The sequence below is a fragment of the Mustela lutreola genome, chromosome 1, assembly GCF_030435805.1.
Source record: "Mustela lutreola isolate mMusLut2 chromosome 1, mMusLut2.pri, whole genome shotgun sequence".
NCBI classification, from domain to species: Eukaryota; Metazoa; Chordata; class Mammalia; order Carnivora; family Mustelidae; genus Mustela; species Mustela lutreola.
Genome location: NC_081290.1, coordinates 124,923,218 through 124,950,912, shown reverse-complemented (window position 1 = coordinate 124,950,912; position 27,695 = coordinate 124,923,218). Strand labels below are relative to the sequence as shown.

General features: G+C 39.3%; 1 protein-coding gene across 1 annotated transcript in view; it reads left to right on the top strand.

The window, feature by feature from the left end:
* DCHS2 (dachsous cadherin-related 2) overlaps positions 1 to 27,695 on the top strand; it is a 256,474-nt gene that overhangs the window by 178,387 nt on the left and 50,392 nt on the right. The window contains exons 11-13 of the mRNA XM_059163725.1: positions 7,627 to 7,761; positions 7,965 to 8,174; positions 14,477 to 15,334. Of these exons, the coding sequence (XP_059019708.1) occupies positions 7,627 to 7,761; positions 7,965 to 8,174; positions 14,477 to 15,334 (1,203 nt within the window). The remainder of the gene's footprint in view (positions 1 to 7,626; positions 7,762 to 7,964; positions 8,175 to 14,476; positions 15,335 to 27,695) is intronic.

Here is a 27,695-nt window from a genome sequence, read left to right as displayed (position 1 = left end):
CTCAGTCCCTACTGGTGTATTTGCTCAATAGTGGTGAGTACAGAATAATTCAACAGCACAATGCCCTACAAAAATATCAAATTCTACAATGAGATCTTATTGTCTATTGATAAAGAAAAAATGTATAGTGGAACAGCCTGGGGTTCAGGGGTGCCAATTGCCCTCTTCCAGTCAAAAATCCACATTTAACTTTTGACTCCCCCCAGACTTAACCAGTGGTAGCCTACAGTTGGCTAGAAGACTTAAGGATAACATAAACAGTCAAAGAAAACATATTTTGTATGTTGTATGTATTACATATTGTATTCTCTCTCTCTCTTTTAGATACAGAAAGAGAGAGAGAGAGAGAATGAATGGGGAAGAGGGGGAGGGAGAGAATCTCAAGCAGACTCTCTGCTGAGCGCAGAAATGGGGGGCAAGATGTCTTGATCTCACCACCACGAGATCATGACCTGAGCAGAAATCAAGAGTCAGACACTTAACTGACTGTGCTGTCCAGCTACCCCTCTATACTGTATTCTTACAATAAAGCAAGCTAGAGAAAAGAAAATTGTTTTAAGAAAATCAGAAGGAAGAGAAAATAATTTACATTGCTGCACCATATTTATTGAAAGGAATCCACATGTTAAGTGGACTTGTGCACTTCAAATCATGTTGTTCAAGGGGCAGTTGTGTTCTCTGTCTGGGTTTATTTTGAATTCACTCCAGATCCGATTTCCCGGAAAACGTCCTGTGCTGGGGTCACAACTGTGCACAACAGCCTCCACGTGAAGCAAGGGAGAAACGACACCATGATGCTATTTCATCTGTTTCATTGACTCTAAAACAGCAGCAATTTTAAAATACATCTAGCTTCAGAAATGTTAAAATATGGGAGATAATGTGTCTTAGAATTAATGAAATAGCATGAAAAATAGAAAGAAGAACCACTTACAATTTCACCCAGAGACAGTCACTATTAATTGATTTAGTCAATTAACTGATTTAGTCCCCATCATTTAATACAGAGTATTGTAATTGTCTCATTGTTTTGCCTGTCTGCCTGCCTTTTGGATGGTGAACTTCTCAGGGGTTCAGGATATGTTTTATTCACTGTTATCCCAGGTCCCTAAGTCAGTGCAAGCTAAGATGTAGGAGCTCAGTAAATATTTTTGATTCTGTGATCTGAAAAACTGGAACTGCTTCAATTTGCCTTCACTCTTCAGAATGCATTAATTTATTTATTCCTTCATTCATTCAGTCAGGCATGATCCTGTTTTTGCCTTAAAACTTTGTGAGTTGTGTGAGCTTCGTACAGTTGAGGAATTCATGAAAAATGATCTTCTTAAAAAGTAAATCTGAAAATACTCCTCCCAGGGTCAGAATTCTTTATTAATTCCTCATGGTTTTGATGATGAAGTTGTATTTTCTTTTGCTTAACAGCCAGGCACATTATGAAGTGACTCTAGCTTTCCTCTCTATCCTCAACAGCTATCACTCCCCCACTCTTGACTCAAGCTCTGCAAATGTAAATGACAAGATAGTGAATATTTTGGGCTTTGCAGCCCACACAATTTCCGTTGCTCAATTCTGACTTTGTATCAAGACAGTAGCAATAGATAATACATAAACATGTGTGGGTGTGTTTCAGTAAAATTTTATACAAGTGGGGGTGTGTTGGATTTGGATAGTGGGCTGTAATTTGCCAGCAGCTGGTCTACTACATACATCTAATTAAGACATCTAAGTTACTTGCCACTTTCTGCATATTAGATCCAATTATGAAGTCATCAAAATGGTGGATCAATATGATGTTCTATTGGATGCCAAGATGAGCAGTATCTCTGCTGAGTAGATGATGGCCAATAATAAAAGTTTACCTAAAGATGTACTCTGTTGTTTCTGCTGGGTAAAATCAAATCACTTGAAGTTGGTATAGAGTGTTTGGTCTCAAAAGGTATCTCCGGGATCAGTAGCACCATCATTCACAACCTCCAGGGGCCAGCTATCAGAGGACTTTTAAAAATGCTGGGGTCCCTCTGACCAATGTTTTCCCCATGGTCTTTAAAAAGAGATTCCTCTGAACTCTTGGGAACTGTCATGGGGGTACGGTGGTGGGCATGTCATACATGAGGTAAACTTGTCCTAACATTTTTGGTTCTTCAAACCTTTCTGTTCTTCTGAGACAGTATACAAGAGATTTAGCATCTCAACCTTAGTAAGGATAGGCCACTGTTGAGTGAGGCCATCAAAGAAACTATTGTGAGACATAGCTATGAGTTAACACATTCAATTCAGAATCTCTGTTAGGCACAGGACACCAATAATTCCAGCCTAAACCAAAGTTCTATTTTATTTTCCTGGGCCTCACATCCTTAGAAATGGCTTCCACACAGATTCCCTGGGTTTGTTCCAATATAACTTAGAAAAATCCTGCCATTCTTCAGAAGGGAGGCAGATTTGTGCATAGTTAACTGCAAAATGTTGGGATGAGTCTAGTTATGGGTCTTCATGTGAATAAACCTCTCCTTGCTAGATGTTGCTTGTATCTGCCACTCAGCTTGGGTCTGATCTTCAGGAAAATTAATTTTCAGGCTCATATAAAATCTTTCTGGTTTTTAACTATGACTGACCTGCAAGCTTCAGCTCCAGCTTACAGTTTTCTTTCTGCAAGTTTCTAGTACGTCCAGAAACAGCCATCTCCCATCAGAATCCTTTTTACTCCCCTTCGGACAGAGTCATTTGATCCTCTATGGAACTTGAGTCCTTTGAGAGTGACTCCCTCACAATCAAGCACAGGTGACAACTTAATTGATTATGATATCACTGCCAGTCATCTGTTACTGGGATTCCATTTTCCATGGTCAGAGAACTCAGCACTGCATGCAAGGCCAAGACATAACCAAACCCAGAATCTTTGAAACCTGAGACCTATTTCTGCAGCCAAATACTCCATCAGTCAGGTGTGGTCAGGAAAACCAGAGATTATGATACAGGTGTTGGAAAGATGAGTAAGCAAAAAAGGAAATCCGGAAGTAACCTAGGAAAACTCACTATAGAGAGAGCTACCACCCCTAACACTGGGAAACAGAAGAGGTCAGGGTCATCTGAATCTAAAGAAAAAGAGAACCAAAAAAGTAAATGAGAGGCCAGGGCTCTCGGAGCCTGATTCAGGGAGTTCTAGAAGGCTGAGAGCCGTGAGCGTGCTGCAGCAGGTGCAGTGACAGCAGTGACAGTGCTGACAAGGACAGTACGTGGACAGAAGGGGTCACCTCTTCTCTCCTTCTGATGTTCACTCTCTGCTGGTGTCCCCTTGCAGCAGACTCAAGGAGAGAGGAGTTGGCAAGAGACAAATGTGGCTTGCAGATCTTTGATCCCCAGCATTATAGGACAAAGCTGAGCAGAATAGATTTAGATCTGGGACCAATAGTAGCATAACTAGGACCCCATGGAAAGAGGGAGGAGCAGCCAGAGGAAACAGTAACCACTCAAACCCTGACAGAAACAAATATAGCACTTTCAAAGAACAGAAGGGAAGCCAGCAGATGGACTGGGAACATAGCAAGCAAGCCAGTGAGAAGAGGGTGGGGAAATCACCAGAGCCCATATTCTATGGGACTTTCTAGACTGTGCTAAGGTGTTTGGATTTTATTTATTTATTTATTTATTTAAGATTTTAAATTGTTTACTTGACAGATAGAGAAAGAGAAATCACCAGCAAGCAGAGCGACAGGCAGGGGGAAAAGCAGGCTCCCCACTGAGCGGGGACCCCCATTTTGGGACTGAATCCCAGAACCCTGGGATGATGACCTGAGCTGAAGGCAGACACTTAACTGACTGAGCAATCCAGCTGCCCCTGGATTTTACTTTTAATACATTCAAACCTTCTTTCTTCTTTTTTACTTGTTAAATCCTATTCAACTTTAGAGGCTCAGCTTATACGGAAGGCAGCCATAGTTTCCCAGTGATGTCTTAAATGGAATGGTAATTGCCTGCTCACTTTTCCATGTGCACTGCTATACTGCAAGCACTGTGAGGGGAGAGAATTCTTCTTTCTGATAGCAGTTATATTCTTAGTACCTGGCATAGAACCTTGGCACCTGTTCTCACTCTCTCTATATGTTTATTTATCGAGGTAATCAATGAACAGACCTTCTACCTGGGGTGAGTCTTCCTTGACCCATTTCCTCAGTGATTTCATGTTTTCTACCACACTGTCTATAATTCATTAATTTTATTGTCTCCCCACTAAAGGGAAACTTTGAAGACCAAGATTTATTACTTGATGGTATTTTTCCAGTGCCTGGCACTTAGTATATGTGCATTGCATGAATGAAGACGTGAATGAATGAATGAACACATGAACAAATGAATGAAACAACCAAATAACTGGAGATCAGTGCAGACACATGGGTGTTATCTGCAAATGGGTAGAAACTGAAAACAGTGAATCTTTCCTCTCTCCCTCTCACCTCTCTCCCTTTGTTCCTTTCCATCTTTTTAAACATCAGTCTGCAATATCTGAAGCCACAGAAAAGACAAATCAGATAAAAACAAAAATGACCAGTAAATTCTATAAACAAGTGACTGTAGAAAAAGTAGCCAGTTGTGACAATTTCAAGCTGGCTTCAGAGAATGGATACATTGTTTAAAGAAGCCTGGTTATAAAGAGAAGGAGAAAAAATTTTGATTCCTACAGCTAGGGAAGAATATAATTCAGGGGAAAATTTAATTTAAAAAAAAAGCTAGATTAAAAAAATAAAAAAGCGCTAGATGTAATAGGAAAATTCCAAGAGGGAGCACTTGAAGAATTACTTTTGCCATCAAAACAGAAGTCAGGAGTTAGAGTTGAATGTAGACACGAAGTTGAAAGAATGCTTCCCATGCCTTCATTTTCTCTGGGAAATAGGAAGGAAAGTGATACGCAAGAGTGACCCAGTACATGTTGGGTGGGAGACATGAATGGGCGAGGGATGGCGCAGGAAAGCTGGAAAGATGGCCGGATGAACATGACATTTCTGTGGCCTCAGTCCATGTTGTTGTGACATTTTCTGAGCCCAAGTAATCTGCTGGATATCCCAGAAGGGCAGAGAGATGGTGGGAATGATGTGGGTTAAGTGTTGCTGGGCATCTTTGGCAAAAAGCCACAGGACCCAGGAAAGTCACTGGAGAGGGACAGAGGGAATTGAGAAGGATGTCCTACGGAGGGAAAAATTAAGAGGTCATACACTGTAGGTCTTGAGGTCTAAGAATAATATATGGACGGGTCCATATACACATGCCCTCTCACTAGGTGTGTGTCATATGACTGAATATCTTCAGAACCAATTTCTACTGTGCATAGGAAGGTGATGAAATTAGACTAAATAATTTCTATTTTATTTTTACTTTCTTGGTTCTCACATCTGATGATGCTGTGTTTGTCCTGGATGATTATAGGTTGTGAAGAGGAAGAAGCAAGGCACGAGTTAAATTCTAAAAGGGCCATAGTAAAATATTTTATAGTTATTTCACATAATTTAAGTTGTGGAATGTGTGAAGTTTGGAGTGTAAAAATGTATTGTAAAAAATGTATGTGTACAAACTATGGTGTAAAAGTCATATATTCTTAATATAGCATGGGGGTTGAAGGTGAATGGCTTGTTACCTCAGGAATAAAAGCTATATAGAACACTGGAAATAATAAAATCTGAAAATTTCTAAAAAGTCAGGAACATGTTGGGTAGAAAGCTAAAGCACATTACAGAATAATGGGAACAATGGGAGGAAGGGAAAACAAAGATTTGCATTTATTTTTAAACATTTTCTAGGTTTGACAGGTATTGGGAATTAAAATATTAAATAATTTAAATAAATATTAAAATAATTTATAATGTAATATATAAAATATAACATGATGTATAATGTATGATAAAATCGTATAATAAATGGTTGAGTTGATTTCAAAAATAAAGGGTCCGAAATTAAAAGGTTCTGTTCTCCGTGTAAGCTCCCTAAAGGCAGAGGCCATGCCCATTTGATTCGCCACTGTCTTTTGGGAAAATAGCTTTGTGCTTGACATTTGATTTTGGTCACCAGATATTTGAAGAACAGGAAAATAGATGTAAGATGGTACTTCCCATTTTCCTAAGGTACAAATTGATGAACAGGAATAACAAATTGAATCTGGAATTTTTAGAATTGTTGTCTTGGCTGTAGAACGGAGTATGTGACTATTATGAGACCAAACTAATCACTATGATTATTAAGTAATCACTAATGGAATAACATACCTAATGTCTACTGATAAAACGGTAAGTTTTTGGTGACCTCTGACCACACCATATCAAATATATTGATTGTATCTTTTTTTTTAAGATTTTATTTATTTATTTGACAGACAGAGATCACAAGTAGGCAGAGAGGCAGGCAGAGAGAGAGAGGAGGAAGCAGGCTCCCTGCTGAGCAGACGCCCGATGTGGGGCTCAATCCCAGGATCTTGGGATCATGACCGGAGCCAAAGGCAGAGGCTTTAACCCACTGAGCCACCCTGGTGCCCCTGATTGTATCTTATTAGACTTTCTTTTCTCTTAAAGTCCTTAAAATGCCTTCAAACTATATTACATATCCTTTCCCATTCAAGGGCACAGTAAGAAGACATCTAATTATTCTTACGTAAAACTAGACTTATATACCACTCTCTCCAGCACTCAGTCCTATATTGTATCTAGTAAATAGTGGAATGAAAAATTTTAAGACTAGCAAGATGTAATTTGTAATTGATGTCTTTTTACTGTTGTTGTCAAGGCCAAAAAATAGTCTTTCATCTTCTGTTGAAGTGTAAAATCATTTGAGTACTATGTCTATTGGTAGATTCTTGTCAGTTAGAAAAGAAGATAGGGAAATAATTGAATTGTGTAAGGTGCAAAATAAGCAACAATGGCATGGGATAAACTCATTAAATTAATGGTATGAATGATCTTCATTATCAGTGATGGAGATGATATGGTGCTTCTCTCAGGGAAGAAGAGAAACCACAAAAAAAAAAAAAAAAAAAAAAAAAAAAGAGAGAGAGAAGCATTGTTTTCAAAATGTATGCCAACATGGTACCACATTTCTCACTCCAGATAGGAGACTGAATACTAAGTAGAAAATAAAACAAAAATATGCATATAAGCAAGTTTATGTGCTTGCCTCCTGTGATGGAGAATAAACAGAATACCATAAGTGAACACAAGCTTTTAAATAGAGGGTTGATCTAAAGAAATTGTCATTTGCCCCGTAAGCTTACAATTATGTCATTAAATCACAATCAGGGGTGTTAGGAGTAATTAGGAATATATTGTAGGGTTGCACACTCATAAGAAATTTTTTATGAGAGGGAAAAAATCCAAAGCATTCACTGTGGGGAAGTCTCCTAAGACTTTTGAAAATCAAGCATTTCAGCCCATGAGGCTTTTATTTAGCAAGAACAGCCAAAAGAGGGATGCGTGTGTGTATAAGTGTGTGTGTGTGTGTGTGTGTGTGTTTTACCTTAATTTGAAGGTTGTTTAAGCATCCTGACTTTTTCATCTCTGACCTAAAGTGTTCATTGGAAAAAGAAAAGGAAAACAGAAGAATGGTTTCCAAAGGGATAATTCCTAACTTTTTCTTTATATTTTTCTTAAGGAATCAACTCCAAGTTTCAGTTTGAGATCATGGCAGGTGCTTCATCTGGGATGTTCAAGATAAATCCTGACACTGGAGAAATAGTGACCACCACCACACTTGACAGAGAAGTTTGGGAAGTTTTCACCCTTCGAGGTAAGCGATGCCTGACTATGCTAACAAACAAAAGTAGTGATCAGGGGGTTAGTGGTTTTACAAGTCTGTAGCGTGTCTTTATGTAAACTGTTATTGACCCAGTGCTACCCAGTTAGTGTGTGGTCTGATGCACCTAGTTGGGGTGATATATTTACGGCATCAATTCATGGCCACAGTCTTTGCCATCTTTCATTTCACATTAGTTCTCGTACGAGATGGAGGAGTCCCTTCGTTATCTGGCACCACGACGGTTCTCTGTACTGTAGAAGATGAGAATGATCATGCACCACAGATTATTGTTCCCGGTCATGACATTGAGGTTCTGGAAAACCAGGAGTCAGGAGTTGTCTATACTGTTTTGGCTTCTGATATGGATGCTGGCAATAATGGAGCTGTCAGGTATCATATAATTGGTAAGTATTTTCTCTACTAAAATTCTCCTCAGGACACTAACTGAGTTGATACACTGGTAGTCATTCTGTATTTGGTGTCTATTGCAGTGTCTACAAAATACACACTCTGTAAGAGCTATTGGGGGCCATGTGTGTCCTTTCCACAGATAGCCCAAGAGACTGGCTTCCAAATTCTTTTTTTTTTTTTTTTTTTCTGGCTTCCAAATTTTTAAATCTCCCCTCAGCAACTCTTGTGAATTTTTCTTTGGTAACATTAGTGGGTGTGCAGATGGAACATAAACAACTTTTTTCTACTTAAATGTCTTTTATATGATCACTAACATTTTTTATTATTTTGAGCCAGCAAGACTTCTGTTAGTCTTTTCTTAAGTGAAATTTAGAGAACACAGAGATCGACCGTTCCCAGATCTGAATACCAGTAAAACACTTAAAAATTACAACCATACCCCACCCTGACCAGAATCTGTAGGAACTTCTACCCAGAAGATAATTTTGTGATCTGACTCCCCTTGGATCAGAGGCATAAAAATTTCTGGCCAAGTAATGTTAGCATTTGTATGGGGAGAGCCACATCTTCTTCTTCTTCTTTTTTTTTTTAAGATTTTATTTTTTTATTTGACAGACAGAGATCACAAGGAGGCAGAGAGGCAGGCAGAGAGAGAGGAGGAAACAGGCTCCTCGCGGAGCAAAGAGCCCGATGCGGGGCTTGATCCCAGGACCCTGGGACCATGACCTAAGTGGAAGGCAGAGGCTTAATCCACTGAGCCACCCAGGTGCCCTATACATCTTCTTATTCATCTAAAAGAAAAAGTGATTTGGGGGGGGAGATATGTCAGTGTGCATATAGAATGATAGGAGTTGAGAGAGTAATGCTTCAGAGACTGCGTCTGATGGGGAGAAGTTGCTTTTAGTTCTTGTAAGAACGGCTTTGGGACTAGCTTCTGAAAGCTATAACTTCCTCTATGCTAAAAATTCTATAACCAGTGGCATTTTCTATGTGACATCCATTTTACTCCAAAATGAGAACAGCTTTATTGCTTTTTTGCCTGATGATAAAAATGATATATAATTGGTTCAGAATATATATACAGATTTATGAAAAACCACAGTAGTAACATAAAATATTTGTATCTTGTGGGGGTAATTCATTTATTATTTTGAGCAACACTTCTCCATGAACCTGGGTAAATGGAGACATCAATTTTACATATATTAGATAATTTATATATGCTATTTTATTATCTCATTTTTTAAACTCATTTTTAATATGCTATGTAAACCTTTCATATCAGTAAGCATACATATATGTTAACATTTCTAATGATGTCTCTTCTTACTGCATATGTAAAATATCACTTATTTCATCCATCCCCTTTTATAGTCTTTCAGATATTAACCATTGTAATAGTCTTATTATTATAAAAATGCTGCAGTTGAACACTTACCCAATTATTTCCTTATGATAAATATAAGTGAAGTTATCATGTCCAAGGGCATATGTATTTTAAATGTTTATGTGTATTGTCATACTTTCATCCAGAAGAAAGCTACTCTTTCAAACTAACTTGTATAGATAAGCCCAGTTACTTCTCTTCTGCCTTTGCATTGGGTACTTTCCGTTGTAAACTCCTCTTGTTTTCTAGAACTTTCCAAACAATCTGTGATGAAGAACTGGGGTTTGAATTTTTTTTTTTTAATTTTTGTTCTGTTGTGCACTGAAATTTTTGTAAAATACAATAAATATGAATTACTGTGAGGAAAAAAACACAAAGGCGTACAAAAGGCAAGCCCCAGTTTTTTTAATCTATTATGGTATTTTGCAGACACAAAATTATTCTGTCAAGCCTCTACAAGATTTTCTAAATTGGTTTCTCCCAAATTCTGTGTGTATCTTGTCAAGAACCAATTACAAACAATCTGCAGAGTGCCACCCATCCCCTTTCACTGCATAAGGGTTTGTTTGCTTATTTGTTTCTTTTTCTCATACTATCAAAATTTCCCCTTCTGCTGGTTTTTACCCATCAATATTTACCAGTCCTTTCCATCTTGAAAAAAGTCTTCCCTCAGATGCATCCCTTCACTGTCTTTTTACCTCTACAATCAAGCTTCTTAAAAATCATTGTGTACACTCTGGTTTCTATGTCTTTACCTTACTTTCATTTCTTAGCCTGCTACAATATGTATTCCACTGAAACTGCCCTTGCAAAAAGACACTTAGGATCTTGTTGCTAAATCCAGTGGACCCAGGTCTTTCCTTAATTTAATTGTACTGCTTTATGCCTTTGTGAACAATGCCCTGGACACTTAGTCCCAACTTGACTTCAGAAAGTCACTTTCTCCTGATCCTTCGTCTGCCTTTCTAGACAAGCCTTCCCAGTGTCCTTGTTCTGTGGGTGGTCCTCTGACTTACTGGAGTTTCCAGGGGTGTTTTGTGCTTATTCTTTTACTTTGCTCCTTGACACACTCTTACTGCATCATTTCATCTGGTCCTCATCTTCAGCCACCACTGGCACCCCTATGTCTCCCTATCTTTATCTACATCTGAGATCTAAGTCCCATTAAAGCACTTTTTTAAAAAAGTAAAATAGTGACTTTCATACAAATATAAAATTAACAATCCCTGAAGATTTTTTCTTTAAGTCATTGATTAATGAGCAAAGTGAAAAGATGTTAAAATTGGTCCAAGGAGAATTCCAACACACACACACACACACACACACACACACACACACAGGAAATAAGGAGTTCTGAAATGCAGATGAGGTCTATCTGCAGGACAGTAACCAATGATACTCCACCAGACACAATTAATTTGTATTTCTTGGACAATAATCACTATTATTAGTTTTCAGTAATTTACAGAGTGATAAAATATGTGGAACAAAGCTAATTCAAATAGCAAGGCCAGACGTGATATTCACTAATCTTTTTTTTTCTTCACTCTAGCACACCCAGTTATCTTTTCCTCCCATTTCAAATTGTTTCACCTCAAGGACCCAGTTGTTATGCCTAACAACATTGTATCACCAATGCTTCCCCAGCTGCATCCAGCATCACTTCCTTCCCACCATCCCCCATCACAGTCTGGCTTCTAAAGTCTCTGCCCATCCCTCGCTCAACTTACCCTTAGTGGAATCTTGAAAACCCATGTACTCTCAACACACATATTTTTAAGTAATCAACTAAAAATTTTTATTAGAAGTTTAATTAGTGTCTCTCAGAATATCATAAATATTGACACTTTATAATAAAGACTATATCACCTTTTAAAAATATCAAATAGTAAAAAAAATACTTTTTAAAAAATATATGCAAACAACTTCCCAGGCAAGGGAACGCTCCCATTCAAAGTCAAGCCAAGCTCCTTACCTTCCCTCAGTCCCATGGGCCCTGCCCAAGCCAAGGTCACCTGCAGGGCCAGGCTCACAGCTGAGACTTCTGTGCCCTCAGACACCGAGAGATTCAGAAATCTTTCCAGAAGCACTCTGGACCTGCAAAGTCACCTGCCAAGGCATCATTCTTAAGAGACAGACCAGAGAGAATGCTAAAGGTAACAACGTGATCCCAGGGTCTTGGGATTGAGTCCCTAAGTGGGGAATCTCTGCCCAGCAGGGAGTTTGTTTCTCCCTCTTTCTTTCTTTCTTTCTTTCTTTCTTTCTTTCTTTCTTTCTTTCTTTCTTTAAATGCTTGTTCTTTTATTTTTTTAATTTAAAAATTTTTTTTTATTTTTTAAGATATTATTTATTTATTTGACAGAGAGAGATCACAAGCAGGCAGAGAGGCAGGCAGAGAGAGAGGGGGAAGCAGGCTTCCCACAGAGCAGAGAGCCTGATGTGGGGCTCGATCGCAGGACCCTGGGATCATGACCTGAGCCGAAGGCAGAGGCTTTAATCCACTGAGCCACCCAGGCACCCCTCTCCCTCTCTTTATGCCTATTGTTCTCCCTGATTTTGTTCCTTCTCTCTTTCTCTCTCTCAAATAAATAAAATCCTTAAAAAGGAATGTGGAAAGACAAACACATAATTTTAAGTGATTTCACAGGCAGAACAAATTTAGGAATAAGAATATGTAAACTGAACTTCTGGAAATTACCTTAAAACTACCAGTTTCCAAATACTCCTTAGAAAACCTCATATAACCCCAGGGTACTCTGACCTCATTTTAAACACAACTGGTCTAAACAACTCTTTCACCTAAGAGGCATCATGATTCCTTTACCCTTCCTCCTTACTTTTCTCTTTAATATCTTTGGGATGTGTCCACTTCCTCTATGCATGTATTCATTTAGAACTTCCCGGTTGCTCAAGCTGATTACTGTAATAGTCTCTAAACTTTTCCTGTATTCTAACCAAGCTTTGACATTGTCACCCAGCCCTCTTCCTAAAACAGAAATGTGATTCATGACCCTTTCCCTTCTAAAATCCTTCAGGAGCTCCCTATGGATGTTAAGGCTGACTCTTCGGCAGTATACACAGGATGCTTCGTGGTTTAACGCCCTAAATTTATGTCTTCCCAGGTGCCAACCCTCTCCCTGTCCTCTCCATGCAAACACCCAGGGAACCCTGTGCTCTAGTTACACTAAAACATTTGCAGGTTTTAAGTCTTCATATTTCTAAAGCTCCCCTTAGGCTCCCCCTCTGCCTAGAACACTCTTTCCAAAACTTTTAGCCTGGCCCCCTCTGCTTTAGGAACCAGTTTTGATGCCACTCTTTCTAATAAGCATTCCTGCCCATTAACACAAGACTGCATGTCCTTTGTAGTGCTTCTGGGCACCCTGTGTGTATGATTTTCACACCACACTTTAATATGCCAGTACTGACCCAAATTCCTCCAAATTCCTGGACTGGAAATGTTTGGAGACAGGGATCATGCCTTAATGTCCTCCCATTCTCAGCATCCGACACACACGGCATGTTCTTAAATGTCTGCCGAGTGAATGAATCATTTTATCAATGACAAATGCCACAGAATCATAGGTTTGTCTGATCATCCCTATATTTGGTATACAATAGTCACGTTTTATGAACAAAATACAAATGCAAGTCCCTTCTCCTCAGTCCCCAGCACTACTTATGGCTGTTGTTTTCTTGAATGCTGTCCTACTTCTTCCCCACATGCCACTGGCAAACTCCAGTAAAATCCCACTTTTTTTTTTTTAAGGTTTTATTTATTTATTTGACAGAGAGAGAGAGTGAACAAGCAGGGGGAGTGGCAGAGGGAGAGGGAGAAACAGGCTCCCTGCTGAGCAGAGAGCCTGATACTGGGCTCAATCCCAGGACCCTGGGATCACGACTTGAGCCAAAGGTAGACACTTAAGCGACTGAGTCACCCAGGTGCCCAGATCCCACTCTATTTGGAATAGTGTGCTTGATCCAAGAATATGTCCCTCATCCAAGATACGGCCAAGAAGTCATTGAACTACATTTTTTCCTGACTAATTTTTAAGATGACTTTAAAATATCTTTGAAGGCTTTTTGTCTCTGTGTTCATATTTAACTTTTATTCTGCTTGGTACCATAGGCAAGAGTAAAGCGAAGATATTTCTGGAGGCTACAGAGAAGAATAAAACATTGTCATTCCTTATGTTAGGGAAGAAACACACAAGTGTTCCCCTATCTCTTACAGAAGTGTTATGATTTATGCACAAGGCACACGGAGAGTGGAAGAGAATCTCACTTCATCCACAATACTAGTATCAACGTGTTGATTTTTTTATTGCTATCTAAAAATGGGTGTTATATCCCGTTTCTTATCCCTGCCTGGTATTGTTTTATTTCAAATAAAACATACATTTTACTCATCTCAAGAGAAAAAATATATGAATATAAATAGTTGTAAATGCATACACAAAAATCCATACTGCTGCAAATCAGTCAAAGCAAGTGTTCTAATTATTTCAATTTAAGAGAAAAAGTGAATTATATTATTTTGTTTATCCCCTGATAATAGAGGCTTCATGAGGGCAGGACTTTATCATGATCACTGTTATATCCTCAATACTTACAAAAGTGTTAGAATATGATAATCATGAAATAAATATTTATTGAAAGAATGAATCCTATGTATATATATATGAGATATATGATACATATCATATATATGTATACATACTGGATATCATATATAGGATATGCACACATATATGATGATGTATATATATACATGATATATATACAATCATATATATGACTAATACATATGACATATATATGAATCATATATGTATGTATATCTATCTAGCAAAAGGCTACTACTTCTTCAATTCGAATGAATGTTGAATTTGAATGTGTTTTCTTTAACAGAAGGAAATACGGATGAATACTTTGCTATCAATGAGACATCAGGGGAACTCTCAACCACTCGCGCTTTAGACCGGGAGCAAGTCAGCCATTTCACCCTGGTCATCCTGTGCTCTGATCTGGGAGATCCACCGAGGAGCTCTCTAGTGCAGTTGCAGGTGAGGGTTTTGGATGACAATGACCATGGCCCATCCTTTCCTACGCTGCATTACCAGGCCTCCGTGAGAGAAGATGCCCAAGTGGGAACAGAGGTTCTCGTGCTGTCTGCTGTGGACAGGGATGAAGGTCTGAATGGACAAACTGAGTATTTCTTGGTGGATGAGGCTTCAGGGGCATTCACCATTGATGCCGTGGCAGGCACATTGAGAACCCGCTGCACCCTGGACCGAGAAGCCAGATCTCAGCATACGTTTAGGGCTGTGGCCAGAGACTGTAGTGTCCAGGGATCAAGAAGCACCACGGTCATTATAAAAGTACATGTCACCGATGTAAATGACAATGATCCAGTTTGGGAGCAGAACCCCTTGGAGATTTTTCTTTCCCCCCAGTTACCTACTAACCAGACGACTGCTATTCTGACAGCCAGTGATCCCGACTCGGGACCCAATGGAACTGTCATTTTTAGTTTTGCAGAGACCCAGTCAGTGTTTTCCATTGATAAGTATACAGGAGAAGTTCAACTTCAGCACCACCCATCTTTGGAATATTTCCCAATCTGGCTGCAGTTACAAGTTAGGGACCAGGGGGTCCCAGCTAGGACAACCACTGGCCTGTTAGTCGTTCACATGGAAGGAGAAGATGTAAAGATATCCTTCAGCCACTGTCTGTATAAAGGGAATGTGACTGAGAATTGTGATGAAGGTGAGTGTTCCCTCAAGTTTTTATATATTGTACCAGTTTAGGCAAAGTGATTGAAACTAAGAATTATACAAGACTGTGATTGTGGGTTCAGTCACAAATTTCTGAGTTCAGCAAACTTTTGTTATGCCAATGTTCATCCATAGTATAGTATTAGAACAGTACCTTCAAATATAGTAAAATACACACACACACGCAAACCTTTAGAGACAAGAGAGAGTAAAAATACTGAAAAATAAATCATCTAGAGCTTTTTACGTTTGAGTTAACATCAGTTTACAACCTCAAAAAAACCCTTTATATAAATGTATCTGAATTCCTTAACAAGTGTACATTTCCTAAAGTACTTTCTTAGAAGTACAATAAAAAAGGAGATATGTTGTGATTAAAGGCTTGGGCTCTGCCTGAGTTTAAATTTGAAGTAAGCCATTGCACCTCATTGGGTAGTCAAAGCTGTCTGAGCCTCAGTTTCCTAATCCATAAATTGGGGATAAGAATCATGCCTACCTCATTAGGTTCTGGGGGGTGAATAAGCCAGTTCACATAAAGCACTTAAGACAGTGTAAGACACACCATAAGCATGTAGTAAATAGAAACTACTAATACGAGTATCATTATTCATTTTGATACACTCAGCACTGGCTTTTGAACAGTGCAGTAATATCTGATCCTCAAAGAATTCAGCACAGTTGAGACCAGGCTTTTGTGAACAGAAACTATTTTACCTAATAATGCTGGATTCTTTTCCAATTACTTCCTTACATTTATGCCATAACAGGAAATGTAAATAAAAAATCAGTTTTAATTATCTTTCTAATCCCAAAGTGAAAAAACTTCCTGTAGATACTTGTAAATTAAAAGACACTTGACCTGGGTAATTATGTCTAACTAGAGAGTAGAGAGATAAATCTAATGATTCTTTCCACCCACAAGGCAAAGCACATGGACTTGAAGAGGAGGAGCTTGATGGCTAAAGGTGTGCAGTGTGCTGTGCACGTGCTCTTGGCACTTTTTGTTTGAGTTTTGTCATTTTTTCATGATTCAATTTCACTTTCTCCATACCTGCAGAAGGCATTATTGTTTTTTAAATTTCTTTTCAGTGTTCCAAAATTCATTGTTTATACACCATACCCAGTGCTCCAATCAACATGTGCCCTCCTTAATAACCACCACCAGGCTCACCCAACCCCCATCCCCACCCCTCCAACCCTTAGTTTGTTTCTCAGAGTCCGTAGTCTCTCATGGTTTGTCTCCCCCTCTGATTTCCCCCAACTCACTTCTCCTCTCCATCTCCCCATGTCTTCCGTGTTTTTCCTTATGCTCCACAAGTAAGCAAAACCATATGATAATTGAGTCTCTCTGCTTGACTTATTTCACTTAGCATAATCTCCTCCTCTTGTCCATGTAGATACAAAAGTTCCCACAGTTTGGCGACTGTGCCTATTGCTGTTATGAGCACTGGGGTACAGATGATCCTTCTGTTCACTACATCTGTATCTTTGGGCTAAATACCCAATAGTGCAATTGCAGGTTCATAGGGTAGCTCTACGGTTTTTTTTGTTTTGTTTTGTTTTCTAAAGATTTATTTATTTATTTCACAGAGAGAGAGAGCGAGAGAGGGAGCACAAGTGGGGGAATGGGAGAGAGAGAAGCAGGTTTCCAGCCAAGCAGGGAGCCCGATGCAGGGCTCGATCCCTAGGACCCTGGGATCATGACCTGAACCAAAGTCAGACACTTAATGACTGAGCCACCCAGGCACCCCTCTATTTTTAATTTCTTAAGGAATCTCCACACTGTTTTCCAAAGTGACTGCACCAAGTTGCATTCCCACCAACAGTGTAAGAGGATTCCCCTTTCTCCATATCCTCTTCAACACAAGTTGTTTACTGTCCTATTAATTTTGGCCATTCTAACTGGTGTTACGTGGTATCTCAATGTGGTTTTGATTTGAATCTCCCTGATGGCTAATGATGATAAACATTTTTTCATGTGTCTGTTAGCCATTTATACGTCTTTTTTGGAGAAGTGTCTGTTCATGTCTTCTGCCCATTTTTTTGACGTGATTATCTGTTTTGTTTGTGTTGAGTTTGAGGAGTTCTTTATAGATTCTGGATATCAGCCCTTTGTCTGTACTAATTTTGCGAATATCTTCTTCCATTCCGTGGGTTGCCTCTTTGTTTTTTTGACTGTTTCCTTTGCTGTGCAGCTTTTGATCTTGATGAAGTCCCAGAAATTCATTTTTGCCTTTGCCTTTGGGGACATATCTTGAAAGAAGTTGCTGTGGCCCATGTTGAAGAGGTTACTGCCTATGTTCTCCTCTAGGATTCTGATGGATTCCTGTCTCATGTTGGGGTCTTTTATCCATTTTGAGTTTATCCTTGTGTACGGAGTAAGAGAATGGTTGAGTTTCATTCTTCTACACATAGCTGTCCAATTTTCCCAGCACAATTTATTGAAGAGACTGTCTTTTTTCCACTGTATATTTTTTCCTGCTCTGTTGAAGATTATTTGACCATAAAGTTGAGGGTCCATATCTGGGCTCGTTACACAGTTCCACTGGTCTGTGTGTCTGTTTTTGTGCCATTACCATGCTGTCTTGGTGATCACATCTTTGTAGTAAAGCTTGAAATCAGGCAACGTGACATTTTTCTGAAATTGATTTATTTATGTCAAAGTGAAAATATCTATGTTACACATGTTATACTGCCTTCTCTATGAAAAGAGAATATTTGGTTTAACACTGAATATTAAATTAGGGTTATTTTCAATTGCAGTTATTAACTTGACTTTGATCCTTTTTTGGAATTGTGATAATTCCATAGGTTGCTTTCCTCAGAAGACCTCTCTTTTCTAAATGATCCTAATTTAGAATTCTAATTCTAAACATAATCAAAAGTCAATTGCAGTTATATGAATTAAAGGAAATAATAGTGACTTCCAAACTAAGTCAGAAATTTCCAACTTATATTCTTTCTTTTTTAAGATTTTATTTTTTTATTTGAGAGAGAAAGTGAGAGACAGAACATGAGTGAAAGGGGAGGGACAGAAGGAGAAGGAGAAGCAGACCACAGAGCAGTAAGCCCTATGTGGGGCTTGATCCCAAGACTGTGGGATCATAACGTGAGCCAAAGGCAGATGCTTAACACACTGAGTCACCCAGGCGTCCCACCAACTTATATTCTTATGTGTAATGAGACTTCCAAGAAGCCTTACATGTTAAACAAATGAGATACTACCTAGAGCTATATTCCTTTTTTTTTTTTTAAATTTTTTACTTTTTTATAAACATGTATTTTTATCCCCAGGGGTACAGGTCTGTGAATTGCCAGGTTTACACACTTCACAGCACTCACCAAAGCACATACCCTCCCCAATGCCCATAACCCCACCCTCCTTCTTCCAACCCCCCTCCCCCCAGCAACCCTCAGTTTGTTTTGTGAGATAAAGAGTCACTTATGGTTTGTCTCCCTCCCAATCCCATCTTGTTTCATTTATTCTTCTCCTACCCACTTGAACCCCCATGTTGCATCACCACTTCCTCATATCACGGGGATCATATGATAGTTGTCTTTCTCTGCTTGACTTATTTCGCTAAGCATGATACGTTCTAGTTCCATCCATGTTGTCGCAAATGGCAAGATTTCATTTCTTTTAATGGCTGCATAGTATTCTATTGTGTATATATACCACATCTTCTTGATCCATTCATCTGTTGATGGACATCTAGGTTCTTTCCATAGTTTGGCTATTGTGGACATTGCTGCTAGAAACATTCGGGTGCACGTGCCCCTTTGGATCACTACGTTTGTATCCTTAGGGTAAATACCCAGTAGTGCAATTGCTAGGTCATAGGGCAGTTCTATTTTCAACATTTTGAGGAACCTCCATGCTGTTTTCCAGAGTGGCGGCACCAGCTTGCATTCCCACCAACAGTGGAGGAGGGTTCCCCTTTCTCCACATCCTCGCCAGCATCTGTCATTTCCTGACTTGTTGATTTTAGCCATTCTGACTGGTGTGAGGTGATATCTCATTGTGGTTTTGATTTGTATTTCCCCGATGCCGAGTGATATGGAGCACTTTTTCATGTGTCTGTTGGCCATCTGGATGTCTTCTTTGCAGAAATGTCTGTTCATGTCCTCTGCCCATTTCTTGATTGGATTATTTGTTCTTTGGGTGTTGAGTTTGCTAAGTTCTTTATAGATTTTGAACAGTAGTCATTTATCTGATATGTCGTTTGCAAATATCTTCTCCCATTCTGTCAGTTGTCTTTTGATTTTGTTAACTGTTTCCTTTGCTGTGCAAAAGCTTTTGATCTTGTTGAAATCCCAATAGTTCATTTTTGCCCTTGCTTCCCTTGCCTTTGGCGATGTTCCTAGGAAGATGTTGCTGCGGCTGAGGTCAAAGAGGTTGCTGCCTGTGTTCTTCTCAAGGATTTTGATGGATTCCTTTCACACATTGAGGTCCTTCATCCATTTTGAGTCTATTTTTGTGTGTGGTGTAAGGAAATGGTCCAATTTCATTTTTCTGCATGTGGCTTTCCAATTTTCCCAGCACCATTTATTGAAGAGGCTGTCTTTTTTCCATTGGACATTCTTTCCTGCTTTGTTGAAGATTAGTTGACCATAGATTTGAGGGTCTATTTCTGGGCTCTCTATTCTGTTCCATTGATCTATGTGTCTGTTTTTGTGCCAGTACCATGCTGTCTTGATGATGACAGCTTTGTAATAGAGATTGAAGTCCGGAATTGTGATGCCATCAACTTTGGCTTTCTTTCTCAATATCCCTTTGGCTATTCGAGGGCTGTTCTGATTCCATATAAATTTTAGAATTATTTGTTCCATTTCTTTGAAAAAGATGGATGGTACTTTGATAGGAATTGCATTAAATGTGTAGATTGCTTTAGGTAGCATAGACATTTTCACAATATTTATTCTTCCAATCCAGGAGCATGGAACATTTTTCCATTTCTTTGTGTCTTCCTCGATTTCTTTCATGAGTACTTTTAGTTTTCTGAGTATAGATTCTGTGCCTCTTTGGTTAGGTTTATTCCTAGGTATCTTATGGTTTGGGGTGCAATTGTAAATGGGATGGATTCCTTAATTTCTCTTTCTTCTGTCTTGTTGTTGGTGTAGAGAAATGCAACTGATTTCTGTGCATTGATTTTATATCCTGACACTTTACTGAATTCCTGTACAAGTTCTAGCAGTTTTGGAGTGGAGTCTTTTGGGTTTTCCACATATAGTATCATATCATCTGCGAAGAGTGATAATTTGACTTCTTCTTTGCCGATTTGGATGCCTTTAATTTCCTTTTGTTGTCTGATTGCTGAGGCTAGGACCTCTAGTACTTGTTGAATAGCAGTGGTGATAATGGACATCCCTGCCGTGTTCCTGACCTTAGCGGAAAAGCTTTCAGTTTTTCTCCATTGAGAATGATATTTGAGGTGGGTTTTTCATAGATGGCTTTGATGATATTGAGGTATGTGCCCTCTATCCCTACACTTTGAAGAGTTTTGATCAGGAAGGGATGCTGTACTTTGTCAAATGCTTTTTCAGCATCTATTGAGAGTATCATATGGTTCTTGTTCTTTCTTTTATTGATGTGTTGTATCACATTGACTGATTTGCGGATGTTAAACCAACCTTGCAGGCTGGAATAAATCCCACTTGGTCGTGGTGAATAATCCTTTTAATGTACTGTTGAATCCTATTGGCTAGTCCTTTGGTGAGAATTTTCGCATCTGTGTTCATCAAGGATATCGGTCTATAGCTCTCTTTTTTGATGGGATCCTTGTCTGGTTTTGGGATCAAGGTGATGCTGGCCGCATAAAATGAGTTTGGATGTTTTCCTTCCATTTCTATTTTTTGGAACAGTTTCAGGAGAATAGGAATTAGTTCTTCTTTAAATCTTAGGTAGAATTCCCCAGGAAGCCGTCTGGCCCAGGGCTTTTGTTTGTTTGGAGATTTTTAATGACTGTTTCAATCTCCTTACTGGTTATGGGTCTGTTCAGGCTTGCTACTTCTTCCTGGTTCAGTTGTGGTAGTTTATATATTTCTAGAAATGCATCCATTTCTTCCAGATTGTCAAATTTGTTGGCATAGAGTTGCTCATAGTATGTTCTTATAATATTTTGTATTTCTTTGGTGTTAGTTGTGATCTCTCCTCTTTCATTCATGATTTTATTTATTTGGGTCCTTTCTCTTTTCTTTTTGATAAGTCCGGCCAGGGGTTTATCAATTTTATTAATTCTTTCAAAGAACCAGCTCCTACTTTCGTTGATGTGCTCTATTGTCTTTTTGGTTTCTATTTCATTGATTTCTGCTCTGATCTTTATGATTTCTCTTCTCCTGCTGGGCTTAGGGTTTCTTTCTTGTTCGTTCTCCAGGTCCTTTAGGTGTAGGGTTAGGTTGTGTACCTGAGACCTTTCTTGTTTCTTGAGGAAGGCTTGTACCGCTATATATTTTCCTCTCAGGACTGCCTTTGTTGTGTCCCACAGATTTTGAACTGTTGTATTTTCATTATCATTTGTTTCCATGATTTTTTTCAATTCTTCTTTAATTTCCCGGTTGACCCATTCATTCTTTAGAAGGATGCTGTTTAGTCTCCATGTATTTGGGTTCTTTCCAAACTTTCTCTTGTGGTTGAGTTCTAGCTTCAGAGCATTTGGTCTGAAAATATGCAGGGAATGATGCCAATCTTTTGATACCGGTTGAGTTCTGTTTTACGACCGAGGATGTGATCTATTCTGGAGAATGTTCCATGTGCACTAGAGAAGAATGTGTATTCTGTTGCTTTGGGATGAAATGTTCTGAATATATCTGTGATGTCCATCTGGTCCAGTGTGTCGTTTAAGGCCTTTATTTCCTTGCTGATCTTTTGCTTGGATGATCTGTCCATTTCAGTGAGGGGAGTGTTAAAGTCCCCTACTATTATTGTATTATTGTTGATGTGTTTCTTTGATTTTATTATTAATTGGTTTATATAGTTGGCTGCTCCCACATTGGGGGCATAGATATTTAAAATTGTTAGATCTTCTTGTTGGACAGACCCTTTGAGTATGATATAGTGTCCTTCCTCATCTCTTATTATAGTCTTTGGCTTAAAATCTAATTGATCTAAGGATTGCCACTCCTGCTTTCTTCTGATGTCCATTAGCATGGTAAATTCTTTTCCACCCCCTCACTTTAAATCTGGAGGTGTCTTCGGGCTTAAAATGAGTTTCTTGGAGGCAACATATAGATGGGTTTTGTTTTATTATCCATTCTGATACCCTGTGTCTTTTGATTGGGGCATTTAGCCCATTAACATTCAGGGTAACTATTGAGAGATATGAATTTAGTGCCATTGTATTGCCTGTAAGGTGACTGTTATTGTATATGGTCTCTGTTCCTTACTGATCTACCACTTGTATGCTCTCTCTTTGCTTAGAGGACCCCTTTCAATATTTCCTGTAGAGCTGGTTTGGTGTTTGCAAATTCTTTCAGTTTTTGTTTGTCCTGGAAGCTTTTAATCTCTCCTTCTATTTTCAATGATAGCCCAGCTGGATATAGTATTCTTTGCTGCATGTTTTTCTCGTTTAGTGCTCTGAAAATATCATGCCAGCTCTTTCTGGCCTGCCAGGTGTCTGTGGATAAGTCAGCTGCCAATCTAATATTTTTACCATTGTATGTTACTGACTTCTTTTCCCGGGCTGCTTTCAGGATTTTCTCTTTGTCACTAAGACTTGTAAATTTTACTATTAGGTGACGGTGTGTTGGTCTATTCTTATTGATTTTGAGGGTCATTCTCTGAACCTCCTGAATTTTGATGTTCGTTCCCTTTGCCACATTGGGGAAATTCTCCCCAATAATTCTCTCCAATATACCTTCTGCTCCCCTCTCTCTTTCTTCTTCTTCTGGAATCCCAATTATTTTAATGTTGTTTCATCTTATGGTGTCACTTATCTCTCGAATTCTCCCGTTGTGGTCCAGTAGCTGTTTGTCCCTCTTTTGCTCAGCTTCTTTATTCTCTGTCATTTGGTCTTCTATATCACTAATTCTTTCTTTTGCCTCATTTATCCTAGCAGTGAGAGCCTCCATTTTTTATTGCACTTCATTAATAGCTTTTTTGATTTCAACTTGGTTAGATTTTAGTTCTTTTATTTCTCCAGAAGGGCTTTTATATCTCCCGAGAGGGTTTCTCTAATATCTTCCATGCCTTTTTCCAGCCCGGCTAGAACCTTGAGAATTGTCATTCTGAACTCTAGATCTGAGATATTACCAATGTCTGTATTGATTAGGTCCCTAGCCTTCGGTACTGCCTCTTGTTTTTTTGTGTGTGTGTGTGTGGTGAATTTTTCCGCCTTGTCATTTTGTCCAGATAAGATTATATGAAAGAGCAAGTAAAATACTAAAAGTGTGGCAACAACCCCAAGAAAATATGGTTTAACCAAATCAGAAGAGATCCCAAATCGTGAGGGGGGAGAAAGGGGATAAAAAGAGGTTCAAAAAGAAAGAATGAAAAAAAAAAAAGAAAAAAGAAAAGAATTTAAAAAAGGAAAATGAATAAAGAACAATATAAAAAGGAAAAAATATATATATTAGATAAACTAGTTAAAAACGTTAAAAAAGAAATAGGTAAAAGTTTAAAAAAAATTTTAGCAGAAGAAGAGAAAAACAAATGAAAAAGAAAAATATTAAATTACCTGCAAGACTAAAAAAAAAATCACAGGGAAAAAAAAAAAAGAAAAAAAATCACAGGGAGAAAGCCATGAGTTCCGTGCTTTGCTTTCTCCTCCTCTGGAATTATGCTGCTCTCCTTGGTATTGAAACCGCACTCCTTGGTAGGTGAACTTGGTCTCGGCTGGATTTCTTGTTGATCTTCTGGGGGAGGGGCCTGGCGTAGTGATTCTCAAGTGTCTTTGCCCCAGGCAGAATTGTACCGCCCTTACCAGGGGCCGGGGTGAGTAATCCGCTAGGGTTTGCTTTCAGGAGCTTTTGTTCCCTGAGCGCTTTCTGTAGAGTTCTGGAGGACGGGAATACAAATGGCGGCCTCCTGGTCTCCAGCCCGGAGGAGCCGAGAGCCCGGGACCCCACTCCTCAGTGCGCCCTCAGAGAACAGCGCCCAGTTACTCCCGTCTGCCTGACCTCCGGCCGCGCTCCGAGCTCACCGAGCCTGCGACCGGTTCAAGGTAACGCCGGGTTGTGAGCTTACTGTCAGCTCTGTCTCTGTAGCCGGCTTTCCCGTTCCAATACCCGCAAGCTCTGCGACACTCAGACACCCCCGATCCTTCTGTGACCCTGCGGGACCTGAGGCCACGCTGACCCCGCGTGGGCTTCGCCCCGGTTTAGCCTCTTGAGCGATGTCCCTCAGTGGAACAGACTTTTAAAAGTCCTGATTTTGTGCGCCGTTGCTCCGCCGCTTGCCGGGAGCCGGCCCCTCCCCCCGGGGTCTATCTTCCCGTCGCTTTGGATTCACTTCTCCGCCGGTCCTACCTTTCAGAAAGTGGTTGTTTTTCTGTTTCCAGAATTGCTGTTCTTCTTCTCTTCGATCTGCTGATAGATTTGCAGGTGTTTGCAATCTTTAGATAAGCTATCTAGCTGATCTCCGGCCAGCTGAAGTAGTCTCAGCCTGCTACTTCTCCGCCATCTTGACTCCTCCCCCCTAGAGCTATATTTCTATTACTCTTAAGAGGCATACATTCCAACACTGGAGCAGAGCCTGATGGAAAGTAAAGTTAACATTTTCTAAATAGTATAGCACAAAATACAGTACCTTCATCAATCTTGAAATTGATCTGATAAAATTGTAGAATTTTGGGATGCTGGGGTGGCTCAGTCAGTTAAGTGTCTGCCTTCAGCTCAAGTCCTGGAATTGAGTCCCACATCAGGCTCCTTGCTCAGGCTACTTCCCTCGCTTCCTGTGCTTCTTTTCCTGCTTCTCCTCTCTCTCCCACACTCACGTCAAATAAATAAATAAAATCTTTAAAAAATTACAGAATCTTTGAGCCCAGCCTTCTGTCTGCAGTACAAATATGAACATTTCTCTAAACATCTTTGATATTCAGTCTTTCCATCTCTCCTTGAATATTTTGGTGACTAAGAGTTTAGAAGGGGGTTCTTGAAATTGCGTGTGAAGCAAATGATTTGTAACTCTCTTATGAAGGTTCTGCGTCATTAGGTCTGAAGTCCAAGAATTGTTTCTAACAAGCTCTGCAGGTGATTTGACTTCAGGGCAACATTGGAAAATCTCTTCATTTGGGAAGTCATTCGTATGTGGAACCTCGCTCTGCATCCTTTCCGTCTCTCCATAAATCTAGTTCTGCCCTCTGGAACACTCCACTGCTCTACACAGTCAATTTCCAGATATTTTATTTGCTCTTTCCATGAAGCATTTTTATTTTTTTAATTAATTATTTATTTAAGGTTTTATTTATTTGACAGAGATCACAAGTAGGCAGACAGGCAGGCAGAGAGAGAGAGGAAGGGAAGCAGGCTCCCCACTAAGCGGAGAGCCCAACGCGGGGCTCGATCCCAGGACCCTAAGATCATGACCCAAGCCGAAGGCAGAGACCCTAATCCACCGAGCCACTCAGGCACCCCTGAAGCATTTTTTTTTTAAATGAGTATCCAGTACCAGGTACTTTTCTACTGGGATATATTGGTGAACTTGTCCTTGAGTAGCAGGGATGGACGGACAGTGTCAATGAACCTGATAAATAACTATAGTGTATTTAGATGGTGACAAGAGCCATTGAGTAAAGAAAAAGCTGAGCAAGAGAAGAAGGAATTGGGAGGTCTGGAGTGAGGAGCAAATTGCAGTTTTAAATAGTAGGTAAGGGCGGGCATCATGGAGCAGGCGCATTTGGGCAAAGACCTCAAGAGAGGAGACAGTATATTTGGAGGTAGAGTATTTAAAATAAAAAGAGAGAAAATGTAGTGGTAGCTTTCCTGGTTTTTTCAGTAAACAACAAAGAGGACTGTGTGACGGGACCAGAGTAAGCAAGGGCAAGAATAATAGGAAGGGAGGTCCAAGGACTAACAGACCACCTGGGGGACTTTGACTTAACGTAGTTTCCCCTTCTTTAAGTCATTCAGTTGTCCTTCACATAATATGGTTTCCAACCACTACCATTGAATGTTCACATCCAGTATAAATTCAGCCGAGTAATAGGCATTAAGTATATTACTCCTCAAAAGAATGAGTCTGGATGTCATCATTGTTATCAAACTTTGTGATGTTAGTGAATGATATTCCTAAATATCAAGTAACATGCCTGGGCTTTCTCTAAGTGCTAGAAGATTCTTTCTCAACTCACCCAGAATCAACTTGTTTGCAGAATTAAACCTAAATAAGAGTCAATATCTAAAGCACCCCAGAGAAAACATTTCAATATGAAATTAAGTTATGGATTAGCAAGTATAACATTTGTGGTTGAATTCAGGAGTGAATTAAAATCACACTAATAAAAACTGCTGTGGGAGTGTAAGATTTCCACCTGTTTTCATTTTTGCCATGTGTTGTTCATTGGTATGTCATAGGTTCACTCTATTGATAGGAGGTGACCCTTATGGCAGGAAATGACATTGATTTTAGCATCTTGCCCCTCACTCAGGCAGTGTCTCATCAAATCTGCACACCTTCATTGTACTTGCAACCATCACTACTGGATTAATCAATATGGTTAAGAGTAACCTAGTCTGAGATAAAAAAGTGAGTGCAGAAGACAGTGAAGAACAAATTACTTTCTCACCTCTGAAGGTGTGCCTCCTGTTTGAGCTTCAGTCAGGAAAGCTAATGAATTAATGGATAGGAAGCCTTCATCCTGCTGTCCACATCACTTTTTTCTTTCACCTCCAATAAGAGCTGTCCTTCTTAATCCTCTTGTATTTAGAATTACTGAATTAAATTTAACTGTTACTTTTTAATAACACTTAAGGCTCTAAAAATCTAGATATTAAATCTTATACATTAAGACAACTAGAAATACTTGTGGTTGTATTATGAGTATATGGAATGCATAAACATTGAGGTAGGTATATTTCAAGACATCTGAAGCAACGGGTTGGGACCTTGCTGAGAAGAGTTAACTATGACATATGAAGGTCATAAAGTCTACACTGAGAGAAAAACTCAACTTTGCATCAAACAGGAAGGAGAAAGAGAAGGAAAAGATGACAGTTAAGTAGGCTGTTGAATTTGATTAGATGCCACTAACCTACACCTGGTTCAGCAAGGTTTCCTAACCTCCTGTGAAAAACACTAACAAGGTGTGTAACATATTGATGGACATTTCAAGCAGGCTAAAGCTTCACCTAGACCCAAATTCAGTTCAGACTGCCAGATCGTATAGACATCAAAAGGTGTTTTGTTTTGTTTTTCTTTT